Source organism: Morus notabilis, unplaced genomic scaffold, assembly GCF_000414095.1.
Source record: "Morus notabilis unplaced genomic scaffold, ASM41409v2 Scaffold789, whole genome shotgun sequence".
NCBI lineage: Eukaryota > Viridiplantae > Streptophyta > Magnoliopsida > Rosales > Moraceae > Morus > Morus notabilis.
In genome coordinates, this window is record NW_010364361.1 from 658385 (window position 1) to 676371 (window position 17987).

At 32.8% G+C, this 17987-nt stretch overlaps 2 protein-coding genes across 3 annotated transcripts; one reads left to right on the forward strand and one right to left on the reverse strand.

Annotated features, from left to right (window-relative positions):
• Nucleotides 1-362: 362 nt before the first annotated feature.
• On the reverse strand, nt 363-2079 carry LOC21406839 (probable aquaporin TIP2-2). The gene is made up of 3 exons (XM_010106587.2): nt 1848-2079; nt 1236-1486; nt 363-737 (listed from the first exon to the last, which is right to left on the reverse strand). The coding sequence occupies exons 1-3, from the start codon at nt 1972-1974 to the stop codon at nt 363-365; spliced, it is 753 nt and encodes a 250-aa protein (XP_010104889.1). The 5' UTR covers nt 1975-2079.
• A 7406-nt stretch (nt 2080-9485) lies between these two features.
• LOC21406841 lies at nt 9486-17313 on the forward strand. 2 transcript variants are annotated; one of them, XM_024171120.1, is made up of 11 exons: nt 9486-9904; nt 11525-11597; nt 11741-11851; nt 12660-12776; nt 12950-13297; nt 13865-14175; nt 14811-14910; nt 14996-15055; nt 15406-15492; nt 16151-16288; nt 16712-17313. In XM_024171120.1, the coding sequence occupies exons 1-11, from the start codon at nt 9774-9776 to the stop codon at nt 17039-17041; spliced, it is 1806 nt and encodes a 601-aa protein (XP_024026888.1). In that variant the 5' UTR covers nt 9486-9773; the 3' UTR covers nt 17042-17313. The 2 variants fall into 2 exon arrangements, with proteins under 2 accessions (XP_024026888.1, XP_024026889.1); XM_024171121.1 differs by having other exon boundaries at nt 9763-9904; nt 13030-13297.
• The last annotated feature ends 674 nt before the right edge of the window (nt 17314-17987 follow it).

The following is a 17987-nucleotide window of genomic DNA, read 5'->3' on the forward strand; positions in this document are numbered from 1 at the left end:
TTTAACTTTAATTGAAAACCTTCTAAAATGTTAAAATACTTTTGATAAATCATCTAAATATATGAGAAACAATTTTTAGACCTAAGAAGCCAAAAACAGGCTCTTAAAAAGCCTTCCTAAACATGGCCAAAGTCAACAATGCGGGAAAAAGCACTATATGCTGAAGGGAAAAAGGATTCATAATTAAAAGCCAAATTCATTTAATATCTACAAATTTTTTTTATTAACAAGTATATATATATTTTGGTAGAAATGGAAAACAACAAGAGTTTCACAACCACAAGCGCAAAGCCCAAAACAAACAAAGCAACTACTTAACAAACAATACAACACAAAGCCCATGGAATTCAAATCTGGACTTCTTAGGCGTATTCATCAGAAGAGGGAACTCCGCTGTAGGACCCAATAAAGATGTAACCATAGATGAGCCCAGCGAGGCCTCCACCAGTGAGTGGGCCGACCCAGTAGATCCAGATCTGGGAAAGGTCTCCGCTGACGACAGCTGGGCCGAAAGAGCGGGCCGGGTTCATGGACCCACCACTAAATGGGCCGGCAGCCAAGATGTTGGCACCGACAATGAACCCAATAGCGATGGGCGCGATAATTCCGATTGAGCCCTTCTTGGGGTCAGCGGCTGTGGCGTAGACGGTGTAGACCAAACCGAAGGTTGCAATGATCTCAAACACCAATCCTTCAATGGCGCCCAACCCCGCGGCTAGCCCATGGGTTGGAATACTCTACAAACAAGAAAAAAAAAAAAAAAAAAAAAAAAAAAAAAGGGGTTTTTTTGGATAAATTTATTGACAATAAAACAGAAATAGAAGAAGTGGTTGTAGAAAAACTCAGCGGTAATTGTACAATATGACTCTAGTTCAAGGTGTGGAGTTCAAACGCGTCACTTTTAATAAATGTCACGTGGGAATTATATTTTGGTTGCAGATAAATATATTTATTTTTAAGAAATAAGTAAATAGTAATGCTTTTTATTTATTTCTTTTGCAATCAAATCTACTTTTTCCATATTTTAGCACATGTATCTAGTCATTTTGTTTTCTTTTTTATCTCACACCCTAATTGCTATCTCTTGCAAAATCTTGTAACTGAAACCCACGGACCTAATATATATTCTTTTTCCTACCAAATTCTTATGATTAAAATTCGTATAGCTCAAATTAAAATTTTTCTTCCATATATATATATATATATATTTTTTTTTTTTTTACAAAGAAAATTACCAGTCCATTAGTGACGAACGAGAGGAGCAAGGAGGCAACAATGGAACCAAGCAACTGAGCAATCCAATAGAAAAGGCCAGTGAGGACGGTGATGTTGCCTCCGACGGCCAATCCGAAGGTGACAGCTGGATTCAAGTGGCCACCTGAGATGTTGGCGGCAATGGAAACACCAACAAATAGTGCAAATGCATGCGCCACTGCCACTGCTACTAGACCCGGCGGGTCCAAGGCCCCATCAGAAGTAAGCTTGTCTACACAAACACCATATTATAAATTAGGTTCACTACCATTTATGAAACTTAGATACTGATTCATGCGTTCAAGTCAGTAATTTTGATTTATTAACAGAAACTTTGTGAGAGAAATATGGACAAGTTTTTTTATAAAAAAAAAAAAAAAAATACTATAACAGAATCAGAATCACAAGTTTAAATACATCAATTAAACAAGCACTAAGTTATTCACCCGTATACAAAAAGAAACAACCTTGATAATAACTGAATATTTAACGAGGAAACATATTATTTCCATATTAATTACTAATTTTATGTCAACCGATTTTTAAAATAAAGTTGTCTAACTGTTCCTATCGAAAATAGGACTTGAACTTACTGAAAGCAATGGCGGATCCAACACCGGCAAAAACAAAGAGAAGGGTGGCAATGAACTCAGCTAGATAGGCCCTGAGAGACGCTGCACTGAATGAGTCACCAACACTGCCAAGAGCAAGCTTCACCATTTTTGGTCACTTGAAAACAAATTACAAACAAACAAACAAAAAAGCAATAACAAGAAGAAGAAGAGAGAGAGAGATTCCAAGGACTGAGTTGGCTCGGTAGCTTTCAACTCGGTGGACTCGTGCATATTACATTCTTTTGGGTATGGCTTAAATAGTGCTTAATTTAGCCATATAGTAGACTAATAACTAATGCAAGAATAATATTTGGCTAAGTCGCCGGCACCGGCCATGGACCCACAATGGCTACTTTTGATGGACATAATTGGGGTGGCGACCATTTTATATATATTTCTATATTTGTTTAATTATTTGGGAGTTTCTTGAGATTAAAAAAATAAAATTATCGGTAATTTTATTTTTTTAATTATTTTTTATTATTAAATTTATATTAAAAATTATCTATTTTATATATTTTTTTAATTTTATTTAATTTTAAACATATTTAAAAATAAAAAAATTAATTTTACTGGTAAAACAGTCTATGGTAAAACGGTCTATCAGAAACCATCACTTATTTTGGGTTATATTATAAAGCATTATGAGGATAAAACAACAAAAATTAACTAGTTATTAATTATGTGGCTGGCAGACCCTGAATATTAATACCATAAAGGAGATAAGAATGTTCCTTTAGAATATTTTCGAGAGTTTAGCTCCCCCATTTTGCATTATTATTTTTTTTGGCTGAGAAGTCAATATTTAATTGGCAGACCCTGAATATTAATACCATAAAGGAGATAAGAATGTTCCTTTAGAATATTTTCGAGAGTTGAGCTCTCCCATTTTGCATTATTATTTTTTTTGGCTGAGAAGTCAATATTTAATTGGCAGACCCTGAATATTAATACCATAAAGGAGATAAGAATGTTCCTTTAGAATATTTTCGAGAGTTTAGCTCCCCCATTTTGCATTATTATTTTTTTTGGCTGAGAAGTCAATATTTAATTGGCAGACCCTGAATATTAATACCATAAAGGAGATAAGAATGTTCCTTTAGAATATTTTCGAGAGTTTAGGCTGAGTAGCCAATATTTAATTTACTATTTAATACGTGATTGAAATTTCATCGATGTGGGTGACAACATTTTAGATGTTAACGTAAGGTTTATATTTTAATATGTGAATTGATTTTTTTTTTATAGGGGAGTATAAAAAAATGTGGATTTATTGCTAGTAATTTTTTTTATTGCTAGTAATTTAAGATCATCTATAGTGGTTCTTAAATTCAGTAGGCCTTTGTTGCCATTAGTGTTTACTTTTGTGAAATATTATTGCCATACTTTTAACTTTTTTTTTTTTTTTTTTTAACAAAGCCATACTTTTAACTATTATTACTTCTAAGAAAGGTCGAATTCAATGCCACATCCCTTTTATTTTATTCCCTCTTCTATATTATTATGTCTATTCAATAATTTTTTCCATTCTTTTTAACAATTAACACAAAGTTAATTTTTTTTACGCCAATATCAATCAAATTTGCTGTCTATTTTTCTCCGTAAATGGAAGTTACGTGTGATTAGTTAATTAGAAATGGAGTTATTGATCGTGGATTATTTTATTAATCCACTGTTTTAAGATAATATTAAGATTCCATTGTGGCTGTACGTGCTTATTAAAAAAAAAAAAAAAACTAAAAAAGTAATGCTTAAACAAAATTGTTTGGAGTTGGTATTAATCATTTGCGTTGGCATCCGTAGTAGTTGGCTCGTGAAGTGGAAAACCCATGGAAATTCTTTTATTTATTTATTTATTTATTATTTTTCTCATGATTTTAATAATTAAAATTAGAGCACCTTGCGGAGCAAACTTGTATTGTTTATTAACGTGCTAATTAATGTACAAATGCAATTGAACACGTAATTATATATATATATATATATATAATAAAAAGAGTGATAGCACACGATACCAAATTAAACCAACTTTGTTTTGATCTAATCTTTTTAGAGATCTTCTGAGTGCAGCATGATCCAAAGGGAAAAAGTATTCCGTTTTAAGAAATAGAGAACTGATAAGTGATAAGAGAGGCATTGCAAGAAGAAAAAGGCAAAAAAAAAAAAAAAAAAAAAAAAAAAAAAAAAAAAAAAAAAAGATTAAGCTGTTTTTCTATTCATCCTAATTATCCAAAATGACCAAACTCAAATATATACAATTGATAGCATTGTTAGCGCATTAAAAATATTCACATAGGTTGTCATTTCAAAAGTCAAATTACATTTCTAAGTTTTCTGAATATCGCTTGCTTAGGGCAAATGGAGTTCTTCATAAAAAAAAAAAAAAAAATTTGGGTAGAAATGTAGACTTTTCTTAATAGAATCATAATGAAAAAAGAGTTTTCATTATATTTGTTTTAGTTTCCACTTCTAAATTTTGAAAAACATGTTAACTATAAAGCCTTTGCACCCAAAAAAAAAAAAAAAAAAGGTAAAAAGGAAAATAAAGAAAGAACTATAAAGCCCCCGTGGTCCCTTCTTTATTTATTTATTTTTTAAATTAAGGAACCTTTTTTTCATGGTTTTTGTGTGGCTGAGATTTTGAATTCAGAACTTATTCCAGCCCAAATACAGCCAACTATTATCGAATTTACTGGCTTTTGTCTCTTACTCTGTACTCTTTATTTTTTTTTCCTAATTTTTGGAGTCTATATATCCGCGAGTCTTTTCTTTTTCTTAAATATATAAGGTTACTTCAGCCTAAGATTCTTAAAAGAATATATTATGATAAAAATTGTCAGCTTAAGACTTTGAAACAATCATATAGAGACATCAATCCAGCTAGGCGCTACCTAATCAAAATGACTCAAAGCTAGCTAAGCCAACAGATTAGTATTAACAAAAATAATTAGAACAAAAGAGAAAAAATAAAAATAAAAGAAGATTAGTACTTTCTAGATCATGGTAGATAAGGATTAAGGAAGTCAAAATGAACAAAATGTGGTGGATGTAAGAATCTTGACACTGAAGGGTAACGAACAAGTCCAAAGGATAGACTACAAGCATGAACTCCGCAATTAATAGGAAGCGGGTCTTATCTGATAACTAAACAAACGAGAAAAGCTATTTCTACGTTATTAGTAAAGCGCTATGTTGCCATCAAACTAAAGCGCACACTAGAGAGTGCTTCGAAAGGCGCCACGAAAGAATAGTAAACGGAGTACACTGCAGAAAAATTCTAAATATGAGAAATTTTGCGAGAAGAAAAAAATGAAGAACGAGAACGAAACGAAATAAAACGTTTCTACTTTCGGATGAGCTTCTCCCAATTATGTCTGGTAATAGAATAGGGCGGCTTGCTCTGACCGATAAATATGTACTTATAGATAGATACCACAATTCATCAAAAAGAGAGGAATATTGAACGTATTGAAAGAACATAATCAGAGAGTTAATATTCAAATATACACTATATTTGTCTACACTGTTTTTAGACAATAGTATGTCTAATATTTAAATATACTACTTATGTAGAAGGATTTAAACCTAACATACACTTTATGATAAAAATGAATAGCTACACTTCATAAGTTCCATTCATTTTATCATGTCGTTTGACCTGTTCACAGGCACAAAACTATTATTTGACCATGTTCTTTGCTTGGAACTGTTCCTATGCATTGAAGTATGTCTTGAAAATATTAATGATTGTAAATGCGGTCTAGTAAATGAACAAGATACTATTGTTTTAGGAAAACTTATCCCGTTCACTTCGCTGATTCGAGTTTGTAATTCGAGTTGAGATGTGATTTTGTGTGAGAGCTTTTTACTGTAGCAAAAAAGTTAGATGTGACTGTTTCTGAGAACTTTTTACTGTAGTAAAACTCGAATTCTAAACTCGAATCAGCTAAATGAACGAGGCCACTTTTTCATTTTAATTTTGATTGAGATGATTTTTTTTCTATGCGTTGACAACGAAAAGACGAATAAAACCCGATCCATATACCCTATTAAAATTTTTCATCAACATTGAGTTTTTATTAAAATACTGTCTAAATACAAATTCAAGTTTTGACTCACTCAAACACAAACTCAAAAAGATTTTTATCTCAAACCATAACTCAAATGTACACAACTAAATACAAACTCAAATTATAAGTTCAATTCAAGTTATAACTTAATCAATTCAAAAATTATACTCAAGTTAAACTCCACAAGAACAAACCCTTAGTTTTGCCACTGATCAGTTATAGTCCATGAAAATGACAATCAGACGTAGGGGGAAGTTATTGAATTTGAAAGATATTTCTTAGTCTAAGTTGGGCCTTCTTAATTCTTGTCAATACGTTTTTTTTATGTCTAAGTTCTCAAAGGATTCATGTTAAGGTTTGTAAGTATAAATGTCCCCCACTTTAGTTCATGTATTAGGGTGGCCCAAGGTCTACACGTATATAGTATAATCCTTTATTTAGATCCCGGAGTGAAACCTATTGTCTCAGAATATTTAATTATAAAAAGATAATAAAGAAAATAGAAATTTGACCTTCATTAATTGAGAAATAATATATACGTAGGAAACTACTGGATCATAATTCTCTTATTATAAGTCTGCCTATGGGGTGATTTTAAGAGGGAATGTTTGTTGATAGGGTCGACTTGGGCACTTCGGCAGTTTTGGATATATGGCAATTGGCATGTATGAAAATGTGCAACTTTGAAGAGTTTCTTCAAAAAAAGAAAAAAAAAAAAAAAAAAAAAAAAGAAAATGTGCAACGTACTTGAATTGTTCTTGTTCTCATCATCCTATAGTTCTTTTAAAATTTACTTAAGGAAATTTCTCCGGTGTTTCCTCTTTTTTAAAAACATCGGTGTTCTTTGTTTACCAGCCGTCTGATCTGTATTATATTTTTAATATAATTTAACTTTTGACGAAATTTAAAACAGATCTAATAACTGATAAATAAGAAACACTGATGTTCTTAGAAAAGAAAGAACACCACAAAAAGACCCTTTACTTAAATATAAACGGTCATTTTGGACAAAAAGTACAATATTTAATAAACAAATTACTTACTTTTGTATATTGCATTGAATATTATTTTAAAACAAAGTTTAAATTCGACTAATTATAAATAGGTAAAAAGTTATTCAGCGCTATAAGGTCTTGAACTTTTGAGTTCCAAAAGCTAAGTATGATGCTTAATGTTGGTGAACTTGAGATTCAATGTAGTATTAGATTTTTTAGCGGATTGGAGAAAGAAATTCGAGAAGAAATTTCTATATTGATGGTGCTTAATTTGTCTCATCCTATTAATTTAGCAATGAAAGTTGAATGTGATCTTATGGAGCTTAGTGAGGGCACTTTTGAAGAAGGGTCTAAAGAGGAACAAGAGTTGATTGTTGCGGACTTAATTGTGGATGAGCTTAAATTGAAGAAAGATGTCTTAGTGATTGATGAGCTTGAATTGAAGAAAGATAGCTTTGTTATGGGTGAACTTGAATTGAAGCAGGATCTTGTTGGGTTTATTAGGAACCTCGACCCATTCCACATCCACCTTGTTGGAGACCTCACTAGTGCATTAAGTGGTTTCTAATGGCGAATAGCTTAGTCATTTTCAGAGTTCTATTGGAGGATTACTTTGGTGCCACTATAGATTTAGGGCAAGCTTCAGAGATAGTTTTCAGTTGGAGTCTACCATTCCCACGAGACTAATAGGGGTATCTTTTATGTTGACTTTCCTGAGCTTCCTTCATTTCACATTGTCGCTAGCTACTATTGGTTCATTTCCGAGTGCATCTACCGAACTTGAGGTCGAGTTCTTTTTTTGGGTAGACGGGGGGTGAACTGATATAGCGAGATTTGAACATTAATAGTCGTTTTTATATTTTATTGTCATTTGTTCTAGTTTTCTAATTTCGCTTAGTTTTATTATTATTATGTTATTTTTCTTAATTGTTATTTTGTAATCATTTTCTATGTGAGCTATAGATAGCCACTTAATTATTGTATTAGGGGATTTTAAATATCTTGATAATTGAAAATTATAATATTTAATTATTTTCTCTCTAATTTGGGGATTTTCCCCTCACGGAGTTCTTTTAGGTAGATTGGAATTGTATATCCCGTCTCTCATTCGGGTTAGGCCGGTAAAATCTTTTCATTATCCATTCCGCTGTATCACTAAGGTAGTAGAGTTTTTAAATTTAACCGAGGTAGTGACGTGCACAATGGGTAAAAACTTGAAATTTACAAATACAGTCTCATAATATACAACAATATTATGAGTTCAAGAGATATTTAAGAGCATTGAAGATAATATTTTGCGCCTTCTGCCACCGTTTTCTGTAAAAATTTAAGTTTTTTTTTTTTTTTTTTTAACAAAAATTTAAATTATCAGTGATGATATGTATCTACTTAATCAAATTTAAAAATATTTATTGTCAACTTTATGGTCATAAACAAGGATTTTAAAAAGTATTAAATTCAAAAATTATAAAAATAAGTTGTTCAAGAATTACTAGATTAAAAACAAATTCATAAACCAAATGGTTTATACTATTAATTATAGGGAGAAAGAGGAAAATAGACCAAGATTTGAGATGAATTAAAATTAATAGGCCAATAGTTTACATAAGTTAATAAATAGGCTAAATTACTGTTTTCGTTCATAACTTGTCTGGTTATGAACCATAACTTGACAAGTTATTACCCATAATTGTCCATAACTTGTCTGGCTATGAACCATAACTTGACAAGTTATTACCCATAATTGTCCATAACTTGTCTGGCTATGAACCATAACTTGACAAGTTTGTCCATAACTTATCTGGTTATGAACCATAACTTGACAAGTTATGGCCTATTAATTTCTATAACTAAAAATTGGCCTATATACTTTCTTAAGCTTTTCATATTAGCCTATTTTTTACTATTTCCCTTAATTATAACGATAATTCTTTGTTAGAGTAAAAAAAATAATAATAAACACAAATTTAAACCATTAAATATTCATCAAAATTTATTAAAATATTGTGATATAATGGTTCAAAATTTCTATAAATAGATTTTTTTTTGTACATCATAAATTGTCCAACCGATCAATAATTCAGAAGTAACAACACTTCAAAAAGATTTGAATTTTGATTTTACCAAGCAATAACAAACTGAAATGAGAAAAATCGCTTCAATAACTTTTTTCTTTTATTTAAAAAAAAAAAAATTGAAGTGACTGGCGGGTTAGTCGTCCCATGCCATGCAGTACTAGCCTCCACTCCAACTTCTTGTTGGTCACACAAAAATACTTCCATTTCAAACACAAGACCAGAGAGAAGAGAGATTTTTTGTGACCTAATAATAACTCCTCGCATTCAATTCCTCACCAACCCAGAATTAAATTCTTCATTCAGTAGCAGGAGATCAGACTCTACTTTTTTTTTTTTTTTTTCAACTTTTCCTGGTAATTAAAAGTTTTTGCTCATATTATTTACTAACTTATCAGACCAACAAAAGAAAAGGAAAAAAATATATCACATATGATCCCACCACCACAGAGCTAGGCACTCAAATTCAAACTTACCCATTTGAGAAAACTCTCCATTCTTTACTTTTTTCACTCTGTCTTTGCCCATTTACCACTAGGTTGTCATGATAATTATAATCTTTGTCTGGTTTGTTGCAGTAGTAGTACTCCACTTTTGGATCCTTCTTTGACGTTTCGTGGCAATGTGTTGTAGTGGTTTTCTGGGCACTACTTATAGAGGAGGAGAAATTAGGAGACTGAAAAAATAGTCTTTTTTTTTTTTCTGGGGTTTGGGAGAAGTTGAGGAAAAAGGGAAAAAAAAGAGAAAAAAAGAGGTTATAATAATATGCGTGGTTTTAGTAATACTGTAGGTGGAGTTGGGGAAGAAAATGAAGATCAAGTAAGCAGGAAGAGAGAGAATGGAGAAGATTCTTGGGCTGGCTTACTTGTTCGTGCTCAGCACAGGCGTTCTAAGAGGTGTAGTACTACTCAAAACTGTTTTTTGTTTTTTTTTTTTTTGAATTTGAGGTGGGGGATTTGAATTTTACGTTTAGAGTAGATTTATGGTTAGATTACGCCTGCAACTATAAAACTCGAATCAATATTATTATTGATATTAATGTTGTTGTTGTTGTTGTTGTGATCTTTGTGGTTGTTATGTTTGTTTTGATGTAATCTAGTGAGACATAAAGTAACTGTTTTCTTTTTAATTTTTTGGAAGTTTGAAGAGATTTTTCTTTTTGTTCCTTAAAATGGGTATTTTTATTTGTAAAATGATCGTGTGTATCTCTTTTGCTGGACCTTAATTTTTGTTGCTTTTAGAAAGAGTTGTACATTTTTTCTTTGGAAAAAGGAAATAGAAGATAGAAAAATTAATGGTGTTTTTGTTATGATGCTTCTAAGGTTTAGTTTTTTTTTTTTTTTGGATACCTTTATTGGCTGATCTAAAATTGAAAGATTTCTTATGGGACGTTTGGTTCATGGATTCAGAATCATGTTATGATTCTAATTTTTAAAATTTAAATTTTTTATGAGAGAAAAATACTATAGAGAATTAAAAAATTATGATTCAAAATCAGGGAGGGAGAATCTTTTCAAATGAACATTCATGTTTTTGGCTGATTTTATTTTAAGATTGTGAGAGAATGAACTGTTTGTGATTTGTCAAAAGATTGCGGCAGTTGAAGTGCTTTTTGGTGAATTTGAACTGTTCCTCTTACGCAAGGTGACTTGTAGGCTTAAGCATTGTTTGTTTCTTCATTAAAATTTTACCAGTTAAAAAAAAAAAAAAAAAAAAAAAAAAAACAAAGAGAGAGCAACTAGGGATATTTACATTTTTTTTTTTTGACAAACACAAATTTCATTAAATAATGTTACTTGTGTCAACATATCTCTCAATTTTGAAATGTACATATTGTCCAATTTACCTCCTCTGTTAAAATATCCGTATATTATTTTTGGACAGAATGAGACATGAAACATGCATGAAGAGGACAAAATTTTCAAATCCGTTAAAACTACAAACTACCTAATTAAATGATATTAGGGTCTGTCTTTGCAAAAAGAAAAATAGATGAATTTAAACAGAGGGATAAAATTGGAGACATTCCATTAATTTGGGGACACAGTAAGTATATGTTAATTTACCGATCCATCCCAAAAGCTTAAGCTATTAGGAGGTGGGTCAATAATAGTTTTATATTTTAACACTCCCCCTCACGTGTGGGCTGGACAATGGGCAATCGTGTTGATAAATTAATTAGAAAGCTCAACACGTGAATATTTAAGTCCGAGATATATTAAAGACCCAACACATGATGATAATTTTAAAATGGGGATAAAGAGTGCAATTACAGGGGTTTGAACTCATGACCTCCCGCTCTGATATGATGTTAGTTTACCAATCCATCCCAAAAGCTTAAGCTATTAGGAGGTGGACCAACAATAATTTTATACTTTAACAGTATATTTTAAAGTTTGAGGAGCCATGCTAATACAAGTGACATAGTTGAAGGAAAATTTTCTTACATGATTTTTCTTTTTCTGTCTTACCCCAAGCACGCTTCCATGACTTTTGCGTTTTCTTTCCATGTCCAGTGCTTCTGATAGGAACTCCAGTGCTCTCAGATGTGGATTATCAAGTTCCACGAAGGACCAGAACGAAACAGATGTGAGACTTCTATCTCAATTGATGAACAGGATTTCATGTTAGTTTTTGCATGTAGTATTAATATTGCGTAAAAAGGCTAAGACCCAGTGTGATCACGGGTGTACAAGATCAGATAATTTACTACTTTTGAATGAATTTAACAGGCACCATTACCTTCAACAAGTGCTCCTAGGGGACAATGTTCTCTGCATGACAATTCTATCTACACTAACAAGAATATACCAACTAAGCACCGAGCCTCTTTGGAGAAAGATGTAAGCAAGAAAGTTTATACAACATATATATATATATATATATATATATATATGTAAATATTTCCCTTTCCAAAATAAAGTTGTGCACTATAATAGGAGATGAGAGGAATATGTGTGTGCATTTATTATCTTGTATTGTCTTTTGGTTAACATTGAGTATGGCCTCGCGATAATTCCACGTTCAAAGAATAAAAATTAATATTCCTTTATTTCAATCTAAATGTTCTCTCAGTTTGAGGTATGAGATTGAAAATCGGAGTGGTCATGACAAAAAGTAAAGAGTATTAAGAATTCTAGTAGCTAGTATCATAAAGAATTTATGTGTTTCCTGCAATGTGAGGTTTTGTATTGTTCAGGAATAAATGGAAAAAAGGCAAAAACATCTTTGATTACAGTATCAATTTTAACCAAAGTTCATGTTGGCATAAAATGCTAGTTTGCTCTTCTTGACAACATTTTACAAAACACAAAGTGGTTGTTGGTCTAGTGATATGACAAGGACTATATTTTCATCGAATTCCAACCGAAATTAAATTTGAATTTGTTGAACTGTTTTTTCTTGTGTACGATAGCATTGTTTTGCATCCATTCTCCTCAATTCTCTTTCCTTCCGTTGGTTTTTCCCCTAAGCAATGAAGCAAACTATTCACAATGTTGTTTGAGTAAAATTAGCTGCAATACAGGATAAGAAGATCCTATTGGAAGTCCTTTCTTATGAAGAATGGTCAAATCTAAGAATATTTTAAGTAGTTTTGTGTTTTCAGTGACATTTAACTGAATCATATTTATTGTTTTGCTCTCTTTTCAGATTGAGCAGCTGCAGTTGCGTTTGCAGCAAGAGAAGTCGATGCGCATTGTCCTTGAGAGGGCGATGGGCCGCGCTTCGAGTACTTTATCTCCTGGGCATAGGCATTTTGCTGCTCAGGTAATCAAAAAGACGTTGCTGAATTTTCCAACTGCTTCTTATCTATTTCTCTTTTCTCATGACATTGTACCATTTGGAGTTTGCTTTATTGCATTTATGAGCTTGAATATTGGGGAGTTTTAGTTCGTAAACAGATTTTTTTCTTTTTTCAATTGAGAACCAAAAAAAAACAGACAAAGGAATTGATAGCTGAAATTGAGTTACTTGAGGAAGAAGTCGCGAACCGCGAGCAACATGTTCTCTCTCTGTACAGAAATATTTTTGAAAATTGTGTGAGCAGACCGCCATCAGAGCAGAACTCGAGTATGACTTCTCCTGCACTTCCGAAGCATGAATCCAGGAAACATCCTAGTATCATATCAAGTGCATTTTGTTCATCTAAAAAGTTCCCTTTCCGGCCATGGCAAGCTCTAGTTTCTATAGACGGCTCGGGGAAACGATCCACTAAAACCGGTCATGTTCATTTGTCCAACGGTAGAAATGACACTGATTCTGTAAAGTCTTGTTCAGGCTCAAACAAGGTAAGTTTTATGCATTATTCTTCTTCCAATTCAAATGTATGTTTGCACACCCTAGTTACGTTCTATTATAGGGAAATTGCTGTGTAATGTCCATTTTGGATAGGGATGTCCACGAATATGGGTTTGTGGTTTGGATGCCAAACTGCAATCCAAACCAAAACTATCCGTTTGGGATTTTCCGAACACTAAACCAGACCAAAAGTCTGGCCGAGAAAGAACCTACTGTTAAGAATTAGACACCCTGATTCTATACTGTTAGAGAGCAATAGAATCGAAGAAGAAAAGCGAACAAGTAAAAACACGCAAGATTTACAGGGGTTCAATATCAATATGAGAGCGCATGTGTTGTCTATGAGTTGGGACAAAAATTAGTCTCCACAACTTAGTGCTTGGTGTCTAAATTCCGGCCACTTATTGCATGTTCATCTTTTAATAAAAAATTTGAATCCACAGCCAAAATAAACAAACGGAAGTATCAAAAGAATAAAAGAATCACCTTACAGAGGTTATTAGGTGTTTCAAGATCAAAGCTTCTTTATCTTATACTTTTATTATGTCCTTCAAAAGGTTCCAGCGGCAGAGAAAGCTTCTATACTGAGAACTCTGAGAGATCACCTCCACCAATGCCCAAGCAAGTTGTCTGAGGAAATGGTCAGGTGTATGGCCATTGTTTGCTATTGGCTTCGTGGTACAGCGTCTGTAAGTACCGAGAAAAACCGATCGCCTTTCTTGTCAAGGTCATCCACTAATGTCATACAGCCTCGACGCGGTGTTGGGGACGACCAAGACTGGTCTGGACAATCCATGGTAGAAATATTGTGGATATCAACTGATAAGAGCCAGTTTTCTCATGCCTCCTGTGCCATTAACAACTACAGGTTTGTTTGACCAATCCAAAGACATAGAATGCTAGTAGAGAGGAATGGTCATGACCGGCCTTTTTCTAGCTCCTTCCTATTGCCTTGACGGGTTTCTTAGGAACTCTGGAGGATCCAGAAAATTTTTCAGTCCAGGAACTATTAAAAAAGGGAAAAAAATATACTTTTTATAGGATGGAAAAATAGGTAAATATTTCAATTATTAAGTGAGACACAATTATAATTTTTCTGATAAAATATGAGCACAACGATATATTATAATTATTAATGGAGACACAGTTATAATTTTTTTTTTAAAAGTTGAGTAGAGATACGTGCCCTCACTCATTACTATGTGGCCCCCCCCACTGACTCATATGATACCATTTTTACCCTTCTACCTAATATCCTATTTTTGCCTTAAAAATATACCAGACTTGTCCATATAGAAGGAGAAGCATTGTCCACACATCCGCTGTTTCAAGAAACATATATTCACATAAGATGATTTAAGCAAGCAAATGTATCTTAGTTCACAAACATTGGATAATAAAATGAGTTACTCCTTTCAGCATGTAAATTTCATCTTTGTGGCTCTGTGAGATTCACTTGACAAATGCTTTCCTGTTTTTTTTTTTTTTTTTTTTCAATTTCAGAGTTTTAGTTGAACAGCTGGAGAGAATAAATGTCAGTCAGATGGAAACAAATGCTCAGACTGCATTTTGGATCAATGTGTACAATGCTCTTATTATGCATGTAAATAATTGCCTTAAATCATTATTGGTTCTGTGCCACCAAAATTTTTGAACTTCTACATAACTTTCTGCTTTACCTTGTGCAGGCGTATTTAGCATATGGCATTCCAAACAGCTCTCTAAGAAGGTTGGCTTTGTTTCACAAGGTAGTTCACTTTTTTCTGATTATGCCTTTTCTTTGCCTAAAATGATTTTCTCTAATTCCTTTTTTTTTTCCCCTCTATTACTCTATTGAAAAAACGTGCCAAGGAACACATAGAGCTATGTTTCTTGTATCAGAATAATCATTGGAATGGTGTTATTTAGAACAATTTGGATTTAGAAGAGTAACTGAAGAGCTAGAGGTTGACATAAAAATGTCAATCTATTTAAATGCTTTTTGGCGGGTTTTCAGTGCTTTCGCAAGTTTCCCGCGGAATCTATCCATGTTCTTTTGTATTCTTTCTATGTGATTCTAGCTACAAAACTTAGCTATGAGCTTCTTGGTATAGTGCAGGCTGCTTACAACATTGGCGGCCGTGTCATCAGCGCAAACGCCATAGAGCAGTCCATATTTTGCTTCCGAACACCCCGTATCGGATGGGTACTCACTTTTACTTTTGTTTAATTCACAAGACTTACCTGTCAATTTTGTTGTTTTCTGTTTTTCCGTTGTATGGCGAATTTTCATACTATTTTAATCTGCATATGCAAGTTTATATGAGTGTGGCATAACCTAAATATACAACATGAGTGTCCTTATCTTATATATACCAATTCAACAGTTCCGTTTCTTTCAGCATAAGATGAGTGTAATTGACAATTTTCAAGGACTTTTCAGCTATTTGTGTCTTCATATCATTGATTTATTTCGCTTAAAAATGTGAAAGTGTGAAGCTATTTAACCCCCTTTCTATAAGCTTGAGTTACTTTAGTAGTACAAAAGGATTTTTCTTTGCTTTCTTTCTGGACATCTCTCTCTATACATATTAAATTGATCTATTTGGCAGAGATTACTTTGGTTTTTCGTACTCATCTTGTTTGGAGGTAAAATAAACCCGAGTACCACGTCGTTTAAACATACAGATAAATATGAATTTATTAGGATATTAGGTCATCTCAGTTAACAGGTTGATATTTTAAAATGGAAACTCGAGTCCTTAGAAAGACTAATTTTCATCAATGACTCCGTGTATTTGGATGAAAATGAAGCACCATGTTTCTTATTCTCACTCATGTTTTATCTACCTTTTAACTTACAGTGGCTTGAAACCATCCTTTCAGCCGCCTTAAGAAAAAAATCCGGTGAAGATAGACGACTCAGTTCGAAATTCGGTCTTCCGAATTCCCAAACCTTAGTCTGCTTTGCTCTCTGCTCTGGAGCTTTTTCTGACCCCATGGTAAATTATTACTACATTCTGAATCCCATCCTTTGAAGACTTTTGTCCAATCAACCTTATTTCTTTGAGCTAAAACATTCATTTTTTGCACTACTGTAAGGTGTTTTAGAAAGCTAAATCCTGGTGAACTGTATCAGTTTCAGAACATATGAGGATGTAAGCTTACAGAATTAGACTGAAAAATATTATTGTTCTTTATGCAACTTGAAAGAAAGATGAATTTATGTACTTTTTTACTACTAATGTTTACAACTCGGGCAAATTACTATTATTCCTGATAAAATTATACTTTTACCTCTAACATAACTATTTAACTATGTAATGTTTCCATCTTGTACCAACTTCTATCATTCATTTGATTGATTTTAACTCATTCTCTTAAAATCTAATTTTGGCTTAATTGCTTTTTGTAATTGTTTCTAGTTGAGAGTCTACTCGGCTTCAAATGTTCGAGAAGAGCTGGAAGAGGCCAAAAAAGAGTTTCTCCAAGCCAATGTAGTAGTAAAAAAGTCAAGGAAAGTGTTTCTACCAAAGATGCTTGAGAGATTTGCAAGGGAAGCATCTTTTGGCTCGGAGGATCTCCTGAAATGGGTCGCCGGAAACGTCGACAAGAAGCTGCACGATTCGATACAGAAATGTCTCGGGTGCAAATCGAGCAAGAAGGCGTCTCAGATCATGGAATGGTTGCCTTACAGCTCAAGGTTCCGGTATGTACTCTCGAAGGACCTAACCGAAAAGCCATGGTGGGTGTGACATTTTTTTTTTCTAAATTTTCCCTCGATGTGCTATTGTAGAAATTCACGAGGTCACTAATTTTTAAGGCATTGGCAAATTGCTTAGCAGAAGGGACAACATTCTTATCTCACACTAGTCAATTAGTGTTACCTCCATTTACTTTTACCTTTGATCTTGGTTTTCTTAGCCACCACTTTTTGGATTTGTAGGCACTTTTTGTTGTAGCCTACAATCCAAAAAGTCCATCATTTTGTACTCTAATTCATTGTAATTAGCTCAATAGTCTAATGATCTTGGCATTTCTGTTGCATGATATAGCTGATTCTCTCTCTTGGATGAGCGCATGAGGTGACTTGTAAATCCACAAACCCAAAAATTACATCTTTTTATTGGATTAATTTCACTAGTGATCTCCAAACTCTCAAGAAAAATATTGGGACCATTGAAACAACACCTTCGTAACTCTAAATACCCGTAATTCATTATAGTCTCCGATGAATTGGTTATTGCTAAACGAGTTATGAAGGCCCCTATATTAAAAATTAGATTTTGAGTCCGAGAGCCTAAACCTAAAAAACTAGATTTTGAGTCGGAGAGCCTAAACATAAAAAATGTGAGTAGGAGGATTCTAAAATGGGAAAGAAAAATAGTAATAGTTTGGAAAATAGGAAAGAAGAATAGGAAGGAAAAATATATAAGGCTCGTTTAGGTCGTTGATTCGAGTTGAGATGTGACTTATGTAAGAATTTTTTACTGTAGCAAAAAAAAAAAAAAAAAAAAAAAATTAAATGTAACTGTTTCTGATAATTTTTTATTACAGTAAAACTCAAATTTTAAAGTCGAATTAATGAACGAGACACAATACCTTATCTCAATTCAGAGTAAAACATAAGTCTAGTTCTCCCCAAACTGCAATGTATTGATCTCAAAAGTGTTGAATATCGTATAGAAAATACTGAAAATT